Source organism: Lissotriton vulgaris, chromosome 2_2 (genome assembly GCF_964263255.1).
Source record: "Lissotriton vulgaris chromosome 2_2, aLisVul1.2, whole genome shotgun sequence".
NCBI classification, from domain to species: domain Eukaryota; kingdom Metazoa; phylum Chordata; class Amphibia; order Caudata; family Salamandridae; genus Lissotriton; species Lissotriton vulgaris.
In genome coordinates, this window is record NC_141688.1 from 109,046,045 (window position 1) to 109,066,292 (window position 20,248).

Genomic DNA, 20,248 nt, shown 5'->3' on the forward strand with positions numbered 1-20,248 from the left:
GCATCTTATATTGTGGGGCTCTGAGCGACGCCATGCTGGAAAGTGAGCTTGCAAATTCCATTCATCCAGTCTTAATGGCACTAATCTGGCCGTAATCTACAGGGGATATGTGCAAGAAATGAAGTTCTGCAGCTTACTGGAGGAGTAGGAATTGATTACTGACCATGTGTGGGAGCGGTTACTCAGTGCCGTCCCAGCAGGTTCTGAGCAACAGCGGAAAGGGCAAATATTAAGCAGGATTTTTTGCTGTTCATATAGCTAAAGTGAGATTTGAATGATCCTTTGCTATCTAGATGAACGCCCAAGTATTTGTATTTGCTGCTATGATGGAGCCAGGCACCACTGAGCTGCCACCTGCCATGTCAGATTGGTTTAGGTCTGAATGTTACCGTCAAGGTTTTTGTTGGATTGATTTCCAGCCTGTTCCTGATGGTATAAACATGTAAGCTGTATAGTTGCCGCTGAAGGCCAATGTTTGTCTGGCTAAGGAGCACGAGGTTGCCTGCGTATAGTAGGTGCGTAATGCGCTGATATCCTAGTTTGGCAGGGGACAGTTTGCTTCGACATATTAGCAGCATATAAATTGAAGGGCAAGGGAACTAGCACGCTCCTTGCTTCAGCCCAGATTTTGTGTGGATCTTCCTTGAGATCCGAGAGCCATCTCCTAATTTGACCCTCATCCAGGTGTTAATATATAGTTGCTCAATTGATTTCTGCAAAGCGGCATGCAGGCCCCCAGTTTTCACCATAAGAGGCTCCTTGGTATGCTGTTGAAAGCAACTTTAAAGTCAACAAAGCAGTAGTAGAGCGCCTGTTTATTTCTGAGGGCTTTGTCCCATAGGAGGGACAACGGCATCAAATTTGAGGTAATACCGGAATTCCAGGCTCTGAGATCATCGAGAAGGCATAGAGCTTAGCATCATTAGCAATTAAGGAAATAAGTCGATAATGGCGAGGATCAAAATTTGTGCCCCCTTTGAAGATTGGCTGGAAAATTGAGCTTCTCTCAGTAATCCGGGATGCTGTTTGTTGCCAAACTGATCGAACAAGGGCGTTCGCGCCTTGGACCAAAATGGTGAGGCAGATGAAAAGAAACCTGCTGGGAGTCCATTAGGACAGGCACCCTGTCTTTCCGCAGACCCGCCAGTTTTGAGAGGCAGCGTTCCTCTGTTTGACGAGGTGTAAGGGAGTCAATGGGTGATTTATCATTCAGCATGTTTGTTACAGATATTTTTGAAGTTTCCAAAACAGCGAGGGAATCACTTGACGGACAATGAGGAAGTTGTGTAGTCGAACACTCCACGTGTGTTGTCAGAGATGAGACCCCCAAGGTTCTGGAATAGTCGAGTTGGAGCCCCTATTAATTCCAATTGTAACTTGATTAACCACTGACCAAATTTGTCTTGTGTTCTTTTCCTTACTAGCAAACAGCATTCGGGTCCAGAAATCCTCATTTATTTCCTTTTTGGAAAGCCAGATAGCCTTCCTGAAAAGGGACCATTGGACAAGAATTCACATATTGCAGTTGATTTCACCTTTCAGAGCCATTTGGGATTCTGTCAGTCTGAGTTTAGATTTAGAAGAAGAATAGCATGGTTTTGGGCGTGAAGGAAAATTGGGTTGCAATTTCTGAAGGATTTATTTGGTGAAGAGCGTCTTCTGTCGATTGGGAATTTTGTTTAGGATGCTGGATGCATTGTATTTAGCTCTCACCCATGACAGAGATTCCTGGCTGATTTCATTGTCCCATTTTAGCTGTTTAAGATTTGTTAGCGCACTCCAGTGCTGGTGGAAGAAGTGGCTTCCAGTTTCGATGGGCAGATAGAAAAGTAGATTTGCTGCAGTCTAAGGTCACTGACAAAGGGCCCCTAGAGAGAAGTCGCTGATGTATTTAAAAATTCCGACTGTACCTAGGGTAAAGTCAATGTAGGAGGCGAATTTCCCCAGAAGGGCTCTCGTCCATCTGGGTATTGTATCGCCGCTGAAGTGTCCATTGAAGAGCCCAAGGCCTAAGATGTCGCACTCCGTCAGCAAAAATTCTGCCAGTTTGTTTCTGCAAGTTGTTGCAAGTAGATTTTGAGCTGGGATGTTACACACAATGTCCAAGTTGTTAACATCGCGATCTAGCACCCCCCACCCCAGAATAGGGTGGTATGAAAGCCGCCAGATTGCACAACATTTACTGTTGGAAATTTTAGCTTAAGTTCTGTTAGAATGGACACTAAGTCCCTGAGTTTCTTCTTCCCAGACTTGGCCGGGTTAATGTAGACTTTAATAATCAGAAGCGAGTACTTTGTGTTAGTGTGCAGTATCCTTAATAAGGTCATGGACCCCCAAAGTGACTTGCAATACCCTTATAATGTACGACAAATGGTACTGTGATCGTTATGATGCATGACTACATTATCCTTCTTCCTACAAACTGCGGAACCTGGGCGTCATCCTGGACTCCTCACTCTCGATGACCAGACAAGTCAACGCCATCTCATCATCTTGCTTCAACATTCTTCGCATGCTCAAAAAAACATTTCGCTGGATCCCCAGCGAAACTAGAAAAACGGTCACCCACGCACTGGTTACAAGCCGCCTGGACTACGTAAACACCCTATACGCCGGTACCACCGCAAAAGTTCAGAAAAAACTCCAACGTATCCAGAACGCATCAGCCAGACTCATACTAGACATCCCGCGTAAAGACCACATTTCTGATCACCTGAAAAACCTCCACTGGCTCCCCGTCAATAAGAGGATAACATTCCGCCTCCTAACCCACGCACACAAAGCACTTTACGAACTTGGACCCGATTGCCTCAACACACGACTTTCCTTCTACACCCCCTCCCGCCAGCTACGCTCCTCCAACCAAGCCCTTGCTGCCGTACCTCGCAGCAACAAAACCACCATGGGAGGAAGATCCTTCTCCTACCTGGCAGCTAAAACCTGGAACTCACTTCCTATTCACCTTCGCCTCACTCAGAACCACCTAGCATTCAGAAAGCAACTTAAAACCTGGATATTCGACAAGTAACTCCCCACCCTTCCTCAAGCGCCTTGAGACCCTCTGGGTATGTAGTGCGCTATATAAATTATTTGACTTGACTTGACTTGACTCTAATCATTTGTGTGGTGACATTTCATACGCAAGAGATAGGATCTTTGTGAACATGATAATAACATTAGACTCTCTAGTGCAAAATGAAACACACTAAAAAGTAGTTAGATATTAGTTGCAAAAAGATATTAGAGTCGGCTTAATGCATGTCAGATATAAAGCAAACTCTACGGCTCAGAATGTGGCGTAGAAACATGCAGAGAGGTTCTATCTTTCCTATATTTACCTAAAACATGGAAAACAAACATGCCGCCACAAATAGCTCCTTTCTGCTTATCACTGTTCATCTAGATAAACAGAGCAGAAGGAGAAAAGGCCATGTTTTGTTTTCGTATTTTAGAGTGCAGCTTCATTTATGGTCTGTCAACTGCCTTTCCTCTCGGCGATGGCTCTAGCAGTGGGCAAAGGGATGTCAAAGCTCACCTGTAATAAGTTATTACAGTAGAGTGACTGCTTCATTTCTTTACTACAATCAATTATGGATGTTACAAGTGGCCTGCAATATGGAAATCGGAGATGAACTTTTAAAAGGGCATTGCAGGCTTCCGGTGTATATTAATAAATAAAAACAGTATCTCCATCTGAGAGTTTAAAGAAATGGAGGCACAATGTAAACTTGGTGTGCCAGCACCTCCAACAACTCAAATTCATGTTTTATCTCTCACAGCGATGCCATGCAGCTGCCTGCCAAGCCGTTACCTTCATTCGAGGATATATGTGAATAATTTTCAAAGGTTACCATAACATACCATCAGAAGTCTTAGTTCATCCTCTGGCACAGGTTCCAGGTCAGGGACGGCGAAGGACTCTGGAAACTGTGCTCCTTTTGCCAGTGCTTCGGCGGTTTTGATTGTGGTTGAGAAGCACTCTAACCAAGCCCACTCTGTGGCATTCCAAGCAGCAGGATCAGGAGCACACAACTGGTGATGAGGGGGTACTGGTGGGCGGCATAAGAGTTTGTCCAAGTGAAGTCCCACCGCCAGTGATGCTAAGCACTGCATGTAAGGACTGTGAACAAGCTGCTCTCCACACACCACATGAGGCTGAAAGAAAATAAGAAGTTGTAAATAAAATTAAATACGAAAAATATACAATAAAAGAGCCATTTCATAAATTGATCACTTAAAAAAATCTGGGAAAATATCACACACCAAACAGGTACATTCATAAGAAAACGTTTAAAGCATCTCCAATCTTCCCGTTATCATTTTCATACTTGGCCAAATCAATAATTAGTTGTGCCATGGAAATGAAAAAGTTAACAATATGAAACTAGATATGGCTAAAATCCCATTGTGTAGAAACACAAGAATTACACAAAAGAATAAGCAGAAACGATTCTAGCCGCAGATTCCTTCACGTAGAATTATTCCCAGGCGTGAGACTGGATCCGGAAACTTATTGCCACAGCATCCCTGCGCGCCGGGGGGACATCAAGCGACTCTGCCCCGGCGTTGTCCGAGTATGTGACGTCAGCAAGGTTACATAAGACTCACCCCGGCGCGCCTACGTCAGTTTTCTTCTGAGAACTTTTCTGCACCACAACGCAGAGCGACCATATAAAAAACTGTGGGAGCATGGGAACAGTGTGCGAAGAGCAGAAAAATTTGAAAAGAAATGGTGACTATCAACACCACAAGGAGCAGTGTCAACACTGCAGAACCCAAAGACAGGAAAGAAGAAAGAACAGAGCAGAGCCCTGAGCAGCCACCCTGCCCGTACAGACAGTCCCCCCGTGCCCCAGAGGCAACGAACATGCGTAAAAGTCATGACACATGTAGCAGGCCCACCACCCCCATCCTGAACAAGAAAGAGAAGCCAGTCCCAAAACAGACAGGGACAACAAACCTCCAAGTCGCCCCAGCATAGAGGGCAACCACCCCCCCAAGGAACAAGGCATGGCCAGATGACCCCTATTCAGAGGTTAGCAGAGGTGGGGGGAAAGGGAGGGGAGGACAGAGATTGAAGGCAATCCCCCCAACCCAGAGTAGCCAGAGCAATGGGGCACCGGAGCACCGGAACCCCATCCTCCAAAGAACCAAGAGGAGGAATGAACTGCAATCAGACGGAAACTGTCAAGAGCAAAAGAAGGCACTCACAGGAGACACAGCCCCCCACCGGGAGGCGAGTGCCGAAGACCAACCCAAGAGTCCTCGCAGAACGGAGAGGAAGGGCGGGCCGTGAAGGAATCTGAGGCTAGAATCGTCTCTACCAGATGCATCGTTACTGAAGGTAAGTAACACGTATATCTGATAGAGATTACTAGCTGCAGATTTCTTCACGTAGAATAGATACCCTAGCAATATCCACGGGGAAGGAGGGTCTTCGAAAGGACCCCACCAGCCAGGACATAACAGAGGGTCCCACAGGGGACCAGATCTGCGGAAAAGGTAAGAACCTCGTCCCTGCCAGGCAAGGAGAACCCCAGCACAGGGTGGAAGGGAGGGCCGTGGGGGCCTGAAGGAATCTCCGGCTAGAATTGTCTCTACCAGATACATCGTCACCGAAGGTAAGTAACTTGTACATATAATGGAGACTACTAGCTGCAGATTCCTTCACGTAGAATAGATACCCTAGCAATACCCACGGGGAAGGAGGGTCTTCGAAAGGACCCCACCAGCCAGGACAGAACAGAGGGTCCCACAGGGAACCAGATCTGCAGACCAGGTAAGAACCTCGTCCCTGCCAGGCAAGGGGAACCCCCACAAGTAGAAGAACACCTACCCCAAGAGGATGTAGGAGGGAGAAAGAAGGCTGAAGAGGCCCGTACACTCACAGCAGAGGAACCAAGGGCAAGGCCAGAGAAGCCAAGGAACCCCACTCCCCTACAAGGCAACAGAGCTCCCATTCAATGCTAGACAGGAAGGGGAAGAAGAATAAGAAGAAGGACTCCAGAGGGCCCAAGAAAACGAGGGAAAAGAAGGCGAGCCTACCACAGATGGAAGGCAACAGGTCAGCCAGAATGGCGCCGCCAGTCATAAGCAGCCAGAAGCAAGAAGAACAGCCCGGGGCCACAGGAATACCGGGCAGGCGACGCCTGACAAGGGAGAACACAGAGTCATCCCAGCCCTCAGAGGAGGAGCAGAAAGGCGAGGAAGTGCCCAGACACACCCCTGCGAGGTGTCGCGCACACAACTTCAAGAAGCAAAAGCAACATACTTAAACGCCATGGAGAACAGGCACCCGAAGGACACCAGGACTCCCCAGCAGAACACAAGCTATATAACAGTCACCACTACCCACATAGGGTACGTTAAGTTCCAAGAAATGGGAACCCTCTTTGGAAGGACTTCTGCAGCATAGGAAAAACAAAGAGCTGCGGGGAAAGAAACCCCTGCAAAGGGCTTGTTAAGCAGCCCAAGAAAAAACAGAAGGCCTAATCTCAGGGCCAAGTATGTGCAAACAACTCCGGCAAAAATACACACACAACAAGGGGCCGTCCAGCAGCCAACAACGCCATAGTCCAAGCAAAGAGGGCTTGATGGCCATATAATACGCTCCACAGCAAGGGCAACCGGCCCACAGAAAAGCCGAGAACGAGCTCAACTCACAGTCACTGAAGAGGGGAAGGAGAAGGAGGAGGAGGAGGAGGAGGATAAGGCGGAGAAGGAGGACGGAGCCCTGCAAGGAATCTTTGGATGGCAGAGTCAGCCGGGGCATGGAAAAACAGGCTGCCATCGAATGGAAGATCAATCAGTCGCTCCCGAATATTTTCAGGGAAGACTCCGTCCCGAAGCCAAGCATGGCGACGGAGGGCGACTGAGGCAGCCATGGCCCTGCTCAGCATCTCCGAGATGCCCAGAGCGGAGCGGAGAATAAACGCTGCTAGCTCCCGGCCATCCAATGCATGATGCCGTAAATCCACCTGAGCAGTCTCTGGGGAAGCTGCGGATCCCAAAGACTTAGCCGAGTCCCACAAACAAGAGAAGGCCCTAGCCAACACACATAATGTGTTAAGGGCCGGCAGGCCAGCGCTGGTCGAGGCAAACATGTTGCGCCCCCAAGAGTCCACCCAGTGGGCCTCCCGGGATGGCGGAGGAAACAGTGGCGGCAGGGAGGGAAAAGCCGTCTGTAAAATTGGACTGGAGGCAGAGGGGTGGAGGGAAAGACACGCCGGGTCACGCGGCATTGGGAGGTGCCAGTGCAGAAGGTGCTGAGGCACCGGATCCCCTGAGGCAGGACGCCTTCAAGCCCCCTTCAGGGAAGAAAGGAGAGAACCCTCTCAAGGAAGCAAGATCTCCCTCCCATCAGAGCCCTAGTGGAGAACCTCCAAGAGATAGTCTGCCAGGAAGTGAGTAATCGGGTCACCCATGCGCAGAATGTCCACAGCCCTGGACACCGAGTGAGCGAAAGCCGCACCCACCTCCATAGGGCCCTGCGGTGGAGAAAGCAGCTCCTCCGTGGGCGACAGCAGCAAACTAAGGCGGCCGTCCGCAAAGCAAAGCGGGATGGGCAGAGACCCGACCTGGAAATCAGAAGGAACCGAAGAATGGGGGACCTGCGGTTCCTCCGACGAACACCTCCGCCTCGAAAATGGCAAGGAGCCACCCTTCGATGATGCCGGTGAAAAAGACACCAAGCGGCAGCCTGTCTCCGGAGAAGATGACACCAGTATGCAGCCAACCTCCTGAGAAGAGGGAGCGTCTTTAGACGAATCCGCGGCACAACTCCTGTACGGAGCCATAGAATCAGCCGCCCGAGGCAGGACGTTGACGCCATCTGTCGCCGACGGAGACACCGGACAAGGCCCCTCCAAGTCACATCGCGCCGGGGACCCGAGCGGAGCCGAAGTGGCCAAGGGGCGGCGCCGGAACGGTGCAGACTCGACCTCCACCTAGGCAGCCGCCTGCGTGGAGGAACGAGAGGGACCGGGGGAGTGACACTAAGTCCTCCGCCAGCCTCGGCCCAGGATGTGGCGGAGGTGGCCCGTCGACCCATGCGGCGGTGCCAGGGACGATTCAACCTCTGTCTCACCTCCCGACGAGGCAGCCGTCCACTGTGAGGGACGAGAGGGGCCCAGGCAGAGGACCCCACCCAGCCTCGACCCACAGCGGAACGAGGAGGATCCACCGACCCCTGTGGCGCCACCCCTCCCCGCCGGCACCGTCAGCTCAGCCATGGACAAGGCCTTCGCCTGCCCAGAGGGCCGAGCGGGGCTCGGGGATGCGACCCAGCTACCTCCCGGGACTTCACAGAGACTCCCACAGGAGGTTCGCCGGCGAGGCAGAGGCACCGTCGTCTGAAGAATGGACCCCCGAAGGGCGGCACCCCAACAGCACCACATCCTCCGAACCTGGATCCGAACCTGCTGGGGTGCTGCGGAGGGCCCCGCGCAAGGCAAGGGATCCGCTGATGCCCCAGGAGGGGAAGGAGGAGGAGACGACAGTGAGGCCTGCAAAGCCACTGCATATGTCTCCATCTGGACTCTCGACGCTCCGTCACCGGGAAATGTTGGATAGGAGGATGACACACGGGCCGCACCACCCGTGGAGAGCCCACGCCCCCGGCAGGCCGAACACCAGCCCCTGGGGACAAACTGCGACATTTACCCACCGGGAGCGACGCTCTCGCGACATAGGAGAAGGGAGAGGCCGACGACAGCGGCCATATCTGAAGCCATTGCCGAGGCTGATCGAGGAGAGGAAGCTGACCTGGAGAGGCGAGCCGGGAGTAGTTTCATCCGGCGTTCCCGCCGCGACTTCAACTGTTGGCACGCCTCATAATCCGCGGTGCCTTGAACCTCCCGTAAACACCACATACAAACGATGTGAGGGTCCGTCGCGGACATAAGATGCCCACACCACGTTCAAGTCTTGAAGCCCGAAGGCATTCGCACACTGTTCCACCAAACAATTGGACAATGAGGAGAAAAAAAGAGGCCCAAAACAGGCCTGAGCTGAGACCGTATCCGCGTTGCACGCGGAAAAGGAAAACACTGATGTAGGCACGCTGGGGCGGGTCTTGTGTGACCTCGCTGACGTCACGTACGCGGACAACGCCTGGGCGGAGTCACGTGATGTCGCCCCGCCCCCGGCACGCAGGGATGCTGTGGCAAAAAGTTTCCGGATCCAGTCTCACGCGTGGGGATAATTCTACGTGAAGGAATCTGTGGCTAAAAGTCTCTATCAGATCTAGGCAAACATATCAAAAGCTCGATTAACACTTTGGGAATGCTTCACTGAGCCAGTTTTCTCCTGATCTCATGGTGGTTTCCAAGTCTGGCTAGAGAGCTTGATCTTCAGAAGTATTTAATGTGTTGCGATTTAACACACTTACATGAAGGTGATGCATGATGGTAAAACGTGCAAGGCATGAGAATTGAAATCCGAGTAGAAACAGAAAAGCATGAACTTGTGATATACCTACAAGAAGAAGAAGATTCTTGCGCCTACATGGAGGACATCTGATTTTAATTTGTCCCGCTCATTAGAGGAATTGCTTGTTGCACTAGGTGTGTATCCGTACTCATTGTTCAGAGTATGAATGTAGGAAGCCGGTAAAGAATTGTCAGGATTAATAATCTGTTTACATAATGACCTGGATTGATACTTCTGAAAAAGAACAAGATAAGCAGCCCGAGTACAAACAGAAAAACATGCTTTCTTTTCCTTTTCAAAACCAATCAATACTTGCAAGGCAGCTCTGATGATCCTCTCTCTCTAATGTTTACACTAGTTGTCTCAATAACTTTCTTTTTGTTCGCACTCCTGCAGTCCTAGTGGGCGTTAGTTAGGGGTACCCAAGGAAAGTGGCTGATATCTCTACCTTATCCATGGTCACCCCTGGCAATGACCCGATTACTTACCTGTAGTTTTCACTACTCCTAGTCTGAATCTTCCTTCTCACAGTCCTTGTTTTACTCTGTAAGCGAGCCCACTTCTGAGCAGGCAAAGCCCTTATTTCAAGTCTTTTGTTTTGCTTTATAGCAGAAAGAAAGTACCTCCTTTCTCTCAGGTTACGGTCAATGATGCCTCAACTTCACCCATAAATCAACCGCAGCCACTCACACTTCCTGCAACCTCCACTCTTTATGGCAGCTTAAGCTTGTGGCTATGGATAGGAGGGACTGCTGGATGTTTGAGGAAGACTCTGCCAAGGAGTAATGAAGATTAGTGATAAGTAACCAGTACATTACCTCCATGTCTCTTCCTCGTCACAGCCCTAACTTTAAGAGGATGTACAAAGCATTCACCTGCATGCTAAAATTACCATACCCATCAATGAAAAAATGGTCTTTTATTTTGCAGGCATATATATTTTTATATTCAATTTCATTTTCAAAATGTTTGAAAAATACATGTTTATAGATTTTGAATAATTAATAGATTCGAACAAAAAAAGAATCATAACTGTGATAACTATTTAAGCACAATATACTACACAATGTGATAAACATTCATAATTTTGACTTATTAATTGCAAGCAATCGTTATTACCAAATGTGCACCATGTAACTGCCTTACACATATCCTTGTTTTGTGACCAAACAAATTACTGAAGTGGCAGCCACTTGCCCTTCTAATCCACCATAACCATATTATGTTCCTTTCGGAATTTAGCAACCAAACTCCCTGGGCAGGGAAGGGCGCACGATCCACTAAAGTATGAACAAAAGTTGGTGGAACATGATCGGGAATGGGTGTGAGGGGGAGGGCTAACCTTGTTGACTGTGCTGCAGCACCCACTCGCCTGAAGGTATAGCACATCAGCTGGGCAGGAAAGAACCAATTCTGCCTCATACAGTTCGCTTATGACCATGCGAGGGGACGTTAAGGCGGCAGAGTTGTAGCTGTTGCAGGTAAGGAGGAAGAACAGGATTGCTTTTCCTGGATGTGTTCACAGCCTTTGCCACCACAAATGCATCTAGAGCCATGAAGGGGCTTATTGTTCTTGTAGGGGTTGCAAGGGATGACTTTGGTGATCAGCGAGGTCTCAAGAGTATCCTTGGAATTTTTGGTAATGTTGATGGAAGTAGTGGTTCAGAGAGGACTACCCTAAAGAACATGCCGTATCACAGAACTCATTAAAAACAAGACAGCACAGAATCCACCTTCTAGCCAAAAAGCCAGACACCATCAAATGAGATATACATAAGAGATGTCTGCACTGCACTAGAAGATCCTGGGTTGCACACTCAGCCCTATTGCCTGATCACGAGACTAGTGCCCATGACGTGACCCACACAGTTAGTCACGCCCAAGCAGGCCCACACAACATTTTACTGCATTCTGTTGGCCTTGAATTTTCTGAGCAAAGGCATGTCTGAATTGGTCTAGGAAGGCTAGCAACATCTCACTGGTTATATCCCAAAGTGCATGTGCCTAATGTCCCAGACAGCAGATGGCAATCAGGGATCTCGGGTCCAAGCTAGTGGCAGAAAAGACCCTCCTCCCTGAATGCGTCAATATGTTTTGATTCTCTACATGGTGGAGCAGTAGAGAATACACAGGAGATCATTTTGCTATTAAAAGTTTGAACTACCAAAATCTCAGGAGCTGGTTTCCAAGTAATTGAGAGGAGTTAAACACAGCTTACATCAGGCTGCCCAAAGTTTCCATCAGGGCCTCATCAAAAGGAGTGGAGGCTCAGACTTGGCAAGCCAAATCTGCAAGATTTATCAGTAGGTTTGCCTTGGTCTCCAATAGTAGGTCCAACAATTCTGCTGCTTTGCCGACTACTACAGTAAAAGATGCACTCTCCTCAGGGGGAAGGTGCTGGTGGCAGTTCAATTCTGTAGAATCTGATCTGAACAAGGTTTCCAGGCTACGCTGACACTAACGTCCACTGAGTCACTGAGTGGGTGGGTCCATCCAATGTTGGGGGCTGCACCTTGGTAATCTGAGAGTATTGAGTTAATTATTGTATGTATTATAGTAGTTCAAAGTGCCATTAATATTAGTGGATAGACCCAGTTACTTTATTTTAGGAGTACAGAGATTAGAAACAAACCACTCTAGTACATAACCAATTGCAGCTTTTCAAATTACATATCCAGTCACCTAACCATTATAGGTCCCTCTTCTGGCAAATGTGATCCAATACCCTTACCTATATTCTCACCCACTGAATGTGACAAATTCCGCTTCAACTCTATTTTCAAAATACATTCCATCACAAACAAATTTAGCTCTGACTAGAAGGACGTTCTCTTGCTAAAACAGGAAACATGTAAAACCCTTACCTTTCAATTAATTGTAATGAACTATACTCTCTCATATTATATATAATACTATACATTATTAAGCTGCTGAAACCAACAAATTATTTATGCCATTTGTCTGCAAACATCATCAAAGGAAACATTTACATCTTCGACTTTGCATGGTCTCGTTGATAAACACATTCCTTTTCCAAGAGTCTTTCTATGTCTCTTTAAAAATGGGACGATTTACCCCATCTTCAAAAGCAATCTTTCTCGAGAACGGCTGTCTAACTTTCGATCTATACACAGCCTTCCTTGTTTGGTGAGAGCCCGCTCTCCCTTCTGCAACTACAGAGGAAAGTCTGGCTTTTGACATTTCAATAATGCCTGCCCTTCCCACTTCGGAAAAAAGTGATATTAGCCCATACAGTTCATTACATGCTCCATGGAAGATCCATACTTTTGTTGTATATCCTAGTGTTGAAAATGTCCTTCGCCAGTTATATGTAATGTGATCAACTTAAGTGAACTCTTAAGTGTCCTAATACCTACTAGTGCAGGAGAGCTGCAGAAAACTGTTACATATATGTTTTTCTTTTATACTGGCAGCATCATTTGTTCCATGACTGAGCCTGTCTATTGTAACACATCACTACCTAAAGTTAATTAATTGCTATTGCAAAATTACAGCACGTGCTGTAGGCATCGATATGTAGTCATAACTTTGATATAAAGTAGCAAAATTATATAAAAGGTTTGGACATAGAATCTTACCTTTTCATAAGCATACTGCTCTTGAAGCATAATCGGTAATCGCTCAAGGAAAGCTCGCATGCAGGGAGCCATGTTTAGTCCAAGAATGCCTTGTTGTTTTAACGCTGCCCTACAGGTTGCTAGAACATGATTAGAAGACATCCATTCTGGTGTGCAATTCAACACCAACACATCCTGAATGAAGCAAAGTAACAAAGAAGCAAAATTAAACACCACGCAGGCAATAAATGCAATACAACTAGACCAAATGATCCCAGATGTCCAAGTAATGCAACCTTTATTGCAAAACTGACCTTTTCTTAAGTATTACATTTTATTAGAGTTTTAAATTTGATGTGGGCATCCCAATAAAGTGAAGGGCTTTACTTGGTCTTGCTGTAAATGAAAGCAAAGGAGCGCATTAATACATTCTACATGATAGAAGAAAACTCGGGAATCTAATTGAAAAAATAGATATACTATTGTTACTGTTTCCATATTTCGTGAGTTTCCACAAACAGGTACAGGAGCTCCCTCCTTCCTGGTTAATAGAGATACTTCAAATCTCCTGCATTAGAAAGGCTAACACCTCAAAAATCAGGCTCAGGTTTTTGCAGTAGGTACTGCAAATACATCATAGGACTTAACAAACACAGAGTTTATGTTGTAGTGTAGTTCCTAGTTTCCCACTAGGCCCTGCGCATTGGAATAACATAAACAGTAGTATCGACGTGGAACTGCGGATATTCCAGGCCTCCACTGACTATGCTAAACTTAATTGGGTTGTGTTACCAACTAGCTCAGAGGTCACTGGAAACTTTCTTCTCTGCATAGGAAGTGATCAGCTTCCCTGGCACAGACAAGAAGGGATTCAGTTTTCCAACAACCGTGCAACATGACAACTTTGCTCCTCAGATCAAGAGTCGATCTCTAGGGTCGTGTGAAACAATAGACATAGATTTCACTCAGTCAGTCTGGTGCAGTTTACTTTCACAGTATGTAGAGAATAGAGAGACGGGCGTGTATCAATAAAGGTTAACATTTATTGAACAGTCTTTCTTCTCATACAAGAGAAATGTATTGCCACAATTGCAATAACTGTTATTATAAAAAGTACGTACAGTAAGATAAGAATTGCGAAATAGAACTGTAAAAGCATTGATATGGTTTCTTAGCCATACAATGGTTTAAAAGTAATAAAACATATATACAGTCATATATACATTAGGCTAACATACTCAACTGGTGCTTCTAACTAAGCCTACCCCGGTGTGCCTGACCTAGGCCTAACACGTGAGAAGGGGGAGTAAGTAAGTAGCTTAAGTTAAGTTGGTTTTGCCAAGGTTTGTTTCAAGAATTCTCTTCTAAGGGTTTAGTCAACACCATACCTCTGAATAGAATGATGGAGGATTGGTATCTCCTTCAGGGGTCTCTCTCGATATCCCAGTCACCCGCGAGGGTAAACCGGAAGCGCCGGGACTGGATTTCTCTGCACGAGAAAGGCAGCGGCTTCTCTTCAGCGCGTCGGGAGGAAGGAGGGGTGACAGCGTCCGCGGGCAGCTGGGCTGGATGTCTTCGCAGAGGACGGCTGCACGGCTCCTCAAGCGTACTGAACCACAGTTCGCGCTGTAGCGGCGATAATGGTAATCAGCAGCTTCACCACCACAGGATAGCAGGCTGCAGCGACAGAGTGCTAGTTTTTACCAACACTGGTCATGCAGGCAGCTGGCATCAGCAACAGTAGCTCTCGCTCAACAGCAGCTAGCTTCGCCATTGCTTAAGGCAACGTTGGTAATATTTATACCTGACAGGTGCCGGGTTTGACGCAAGTTTGCTGGACATAAGACGTCAATAAAAGATGTCACTAGGAAGTGGCAGCTATCAGTTGCTCATTAGAGTTCTATTACTAATCAATACATAGCAAGTGGGGAATTCCAGGTTTGCTAAGTTTTTATCTTGTTGAAGAACTCGGAGTGTTATCTAGGAATATCAGATAGTGACTGCTGCTCTGTCATTGCACTAATTGGTCGCAAAGGAAGTAGCAGAGAGTCATGCTGGAATGTGGCTCTGTGGCTCTGCTCGTGTGAGGCCAGAGATGACTTTTCAGAAAATCGCACTTGAACGGTTATGCCAATATAGGGAATAAAGGGCTTTATAGCCGAATAGGGGCATAAGGTCACAGTATCGATCAGGAACCTAGATAAGCACATGACACCCACTCCACGAATTCATGTCCATCAAAATTACTAAAACTAAGCAATTAGATGCATGTGTAACATTGTGTAACATAGCCCACCCCAAAATACATAAATGCATTCGAAATAGGCGTACTTGTAATACATGGAATTTAGGTACTGTACGTAGTTTTAAAAGCATAGTAATCATTCAAAAAATTATTGCATACGAAATCAATGAACGATTATGCATAAAGAATTACACATGAAGTATCTCTGACAGAAGAAATGCGAGATAAATCATCACATAAAAATGCATTGTAATAACATGTGTGCTAGAGGCTGGTGTTATGTTGTTATGTCTCTAGATGTGTTTAGAAATAGAAGTGTGAAGCTTCTGTTCTCTAAGAATAGTTTTTACGTTAAGCAAAGAATTGTTCGTGCCAAAAAAGAAAAGGGTCAATATTTGAAAAATTGTCCAATTCAAAGAAAAATCAGTTTACCAAAGCTCCTGGCAGTTCTTTGTTGATCAAAACTGAAGGCCGAATCCAGAGTTCATAGGAACGCTGTGTGTCGGAAAGCTTTTCAAAAGTTATTGTTTCTCTATGGGTGAGAACATCGTATCAGACAGGCTCGCAAAGAATTGGTCTACAAAATCAGGTGATAGTTCAACCAAATTAGATAGCGCTGAAACTTGGCAGGTGTGAGAATGATTGCTGTCATCGAAGTCAGGACCAGCAATGCTCACAGCACGTTGTACCTGGATGATGTTGCTTTTGTCACTCGCTCCACTGTTACCACTTGGCTGTAGTACAGGAGTCTCCACAAATGCCGTCATCAGGATTGGTAGCCGCTGGGGACAACACAATGCGTGAGCCGTTATTGGACTTAGCAAAGTATCGACGTCCATTGGTACTGCTGATGGAAGTGAAAGACAGATGTCCAACACGCATTCCTCGCCGCAAAGCATACACCGTAGCACAGGTAAAATGCAATTTTGCCATATCGGTCTGAATGAAAGGAACCAGGTCATGTTTAGATCTCTCAGCCTGGCCAATCCAAGGACGTTAGTTATCCTGTCCCTGTAGCGCATTGCTAGGATTGTCTCTTCCATTCCCATGGGAGCTATGTCTGAGCCGAGGCTTGCCATAACGTAGCAGGATGGTCAAAAATAGAATCCCTGCGATGAGTCCAAAAAATAGTGGAATACCACCAAAAATGGAGTGCACAAAATTAGGAAAGATTCCCAAAATTGCCTGGAAGGGTGTTAGCAGTCCCGTAAAGACTGTCTTAAATATGCCTGGGATGCTTGTAGCACTAGACATGTTAAGGAGTTGGTCGAGCATTTGTACGAAATGCACGGGGCAATTTGTTGATAAAAGGTCATGGACCTCAGTAGCCGTCCTTGCGACTAGAAGATCATACGTCTCTTTAGATGACGTTATAGGCACTGTTGTCTGTAAAAGCACAGATTTCATTTTGCTTAATGTATCAATTCGTATAGAATAGAGATTCAGACGAGGCCAGATGGGAGTCACTATGTCTGGAGGCCCGCTCGGGAACAATGCTTGCATACAGCATTTGACCATGGACGTTACTTCTACTAGATAACTCAGTCCGGGCGCGAGGCCACAGCACCTGTGATCCGTTCTTAGAATGTAACTCCCGTTTGCGAGTTGCATAAAGAAGGGCTCTATCTGAGTTGCAGGTGTGACTAGCTGGTGGCATGAGAGGTTGTGTGAATTTCCATCACATGCTCCGTGTAAATTAATACCCTGACACAAAAGTATACCGCTTAGTGAGTGTTTACAGTTGTCACCACTAAGAAATACATTTTTGTCGCTGTCACTATAGCAAGAATGAGTGTATGGTAATTTCCATTCGGATTTTAAGTATCCTTTACCCAATTGTTCATACTGGCCAGCAGGTATGTATTCAAGGCATTTATGAAATCGGAAAGTTGTTATCGGAATTGTGATAATCCCGTGTATTATCCATTCAATGACAGGACTCTCTGACATTGTCAATGGTAATCGCTCGAGTTTCTCGATGCTCAAGATTGTATAGTCTGCTCCTTTCTGTGCCAAACTGATCTGTTTATCAGTAAGGTTAAAAATGGAAAATACTGACGTTGTGTTTATCAAACGCCAAGGCACATAGCCTGAACGAAGATTTTGCAACGTCCAGCCTAGTTCTATAATAGAGCGTAATTGAGACTGGCCATGTTGTAACATTAGCAAATCTCTGTCTATCACATCAAAGGCAGAGGATACAATATTGTCCAAAGAATATATTCTGGAAGACAGAGTCATTAACCCATTGTCTACCACAGAAAGTGATTTCTCCAAATTAATACGATCAATTTCTCGTATCTTTTCAGCAGTTTCAATTTGCTTTACTTTCCAAGCCTCGTTGTATGAAGCATAGATGCTGGTCGCTATGAAACGCTTCTGACGCTGTTTGCGTGGTCCAAGAATGAAATCGCGCAAATCAGCACCATCTTTTAATAAAGACAAGTGTTGCTTAATTTCAGCCAGTGTGGATGTTGTAAGCCATTCGAGGCAAAGTTTACCTACACTGTATGTTGTTATAACCCCTGGATGTTGTCTCTGGGAATATCTTGAGTCTAATCTGGTCATTTTTAAACCCTGTGTTCTATTCAGGAATCTATCTTGACAGCTATTTGTGTCTGTAGGCCAGATTAACCACTTATTCCAATCAGGATGTGTTCTGTTGAAATGTAAAATGTGTGACACGTCTAACTCATTATCTGCAGTTGCATTTTCAGCTATTGGCTTTGGTATAGACGGTGTTTTAAGGTCCTTGATCTTAGCTAGGCCAAGACAAGATGTTTGGTGTACAGTGTCATTTAAAAATAACATTTGTTCTGGTATCATGCAGGTTCTAAATAGTGCTTCTATGCCTTGCACCTGCCAATCTTTTGTACCCCAAATTGTTTTCGTTTCAATATTATTTTTCCAATAATCAAAACCAAATGTCATCATTTTATCATAAAATGCTTCTGAATATATCAATTTAGAATTTGTCAGCATTGTTTTCATTCCTGTTTTATCTAACAGTTTATAATAAAACGTTTCTGCATCACTGGTGTTAAACCCTGAAAAATATTTGAATTTCTCAAAAAATGCTTTAGAACTGCTTTTAGGTGGTGTAGAACAATGTTCCCATTGGTTATACATAAAAACATTTCTAGGCTGTGCAGATTTATGCAAGTAATGATCCCCATAGTGGGTGTAACAGAATAACTGCTCATAACTAGATGAACCTTGTAAATAATCATGATCTGTGAATCTAGCTGACATTACTAAATCAGACATCATGTCATTAATACTGTTAAAGTCCCAATCATCAGAGAATGTACTAGGTGTCACAAAGTCACTTAAGGAAACCTTTAGTTGATGAGGATACTTCAGGATTTCGACCGGACCATAGATCTCATAGTCTGTTTTCTCCCATACTACCCCACCAGGTATTGGAATTGCTGTGACATTTACTGTTGACAGTTCTCTTTTCTTCATGTGGGATGATCTGTGTGGTTTCAGGACTAGGTTGATGTTCTGACTTGCTGTGTCCATTGTAATATATTTTCCTTCAATGAATTTTCCCAAACACAGTACCATGATGAGCCAAAGCAGGAGGAAAAATACACCTAGACCGAACCAGAACTCTAGCCAAGGGGAAATTAGGTAGATTTCCTTCAGTTGATGAAAGAGTTCTGTTGCTTTTTCTTTAAAAGACTTTTTTGTTTCTGGCATCACTTCGGGGTCGTTTAAATCTTCAGAGAAGTTGTCGAAGTTGATGAAATAACCAGAGGCAGTTCTGTCAATTGATGGGATTGTTCTTTCAATCTGTCTCTCGGTAGCACTTTCTGGTGCCACATCATTGTAGACTGGTATTGTTTCCTGACGAACTGTTTCAATCTGTGTTTCAAGAGGCACGAGTTCCATGGCATTATTGCATAGTCCTTCATTGTGCACTGCAGGCTGATCGAATGTGATGAGTCTTTCAGTTTGAACCTCTTGGATTGTTGCAAGTTTGGGTATTCTGTTGTTTCTTGGGAGTCCACTGGGCCTACTGTTGATTATAGGCCACATGCTTGTGGTTTTACCAGATCGATGGACACGATTCTGTTCTCCTTTTTACCAGCAAGGGGCGGTAGCACAACTGATCTTGTTCCGGTGACTGCTAAGACAGGTACTGCTTTTCTGTAAGAAGGCCCAAATTCCTTCTTAACCGCGATCTTTTCTCTGACTAGATCCCCAATCTTTGGAATCCAGGCAGGCCTTGCTGGGGCTGTTGCGGGTGGTGCCTCGTCAGTGGTATTTGGCTGTTGCTTTAACTTTATGTTGCTTAATGATTTTCTTGTTTCATTCAGTTCCTGTAAAACAGCCAAACGGTCTTTTACTTCAAACTGCTTTGTTTCTTTTTGTACCACTGACATCTGACTATCGAGGTCCTGAACGTTCATTCTTATTCCGAACAATAGTTCGTATGGGCTGAAACCTTTTAGAGAATTTCTTGGCATGTTGTTAAGACTAGTCTGGACACTTATTAAATGTTTGACCCACCCAGCGCCTGAACCTAATACCTTCGCTGTTATAGATTGCTTTATATCCCGGTTTTTTCTTTCTACCACACTATTCCCTTCGGGGTGCGACGGACAAGAATACCGCAACCCAATTCCCATGCTGGCCATGGCCTCCCTATAGGCTCGAGAGCTGAAAGCAGGACCCTGGTCAGAATGGAACGTGGTAATTGCGTATGTGCCGATATGGACTCGCTAATCTTTTATAACAGTTCTAGCGTCAGCCGAGTGCTGGAGGCCTCATTATTTAAGTGTATTTCGTCTTAAACGTTGTACACTGGGACGCGCTTCTCTTCTTTGATTGCGCAGATAGACCGCCTTATGCTGTCTAGAAGGGATCCTGAAACTACACTGGCCTGTTCATTACTGCGATCTCTGTTGCAGTTTTCACAATTTTGAGCAAAACATTGAATATCTATACTCATTCCTGGCCACCAGTATTCTGATTGCAATTCTTTCAG

The 20,248-nt window shown here is 45.8% G+C and overlaps 1 protein-coding gene across 9 annotated transcripts in view; it reads right to left on the minus strand.

The window, feature by feature from the left end:
* The window catches only part of HERC1 (HECT and RLD domain containing E3 ubiquitin protein ligase family member 1), a 2,101,515-nt gene that overhangs the window by 364,255 nt on the left and 1,717,012 nt on the right, over window positions 1-20,248 (minus strand). For all 9 annotated transcript variants that reach the window (XM_086959402.1, XM_086959399.1, XM_086959397.1 and 6 more), the window contains exons 60-61: window positions 13,029-13,202; window positions 3,862-4,155 (exon numbers count right to left, since the gene is read on the minus strand). In XM_086959402.1, the coding sequence (XP_086815528.1) occupies window positions 3,862-4,155; window positions 13,029-13,202 (468 nt within the window). The remainder of the gene's footprint in view (window positions 1-3,861; window positions 4,156-13,028; window positions 13,203-20,248) is intronic.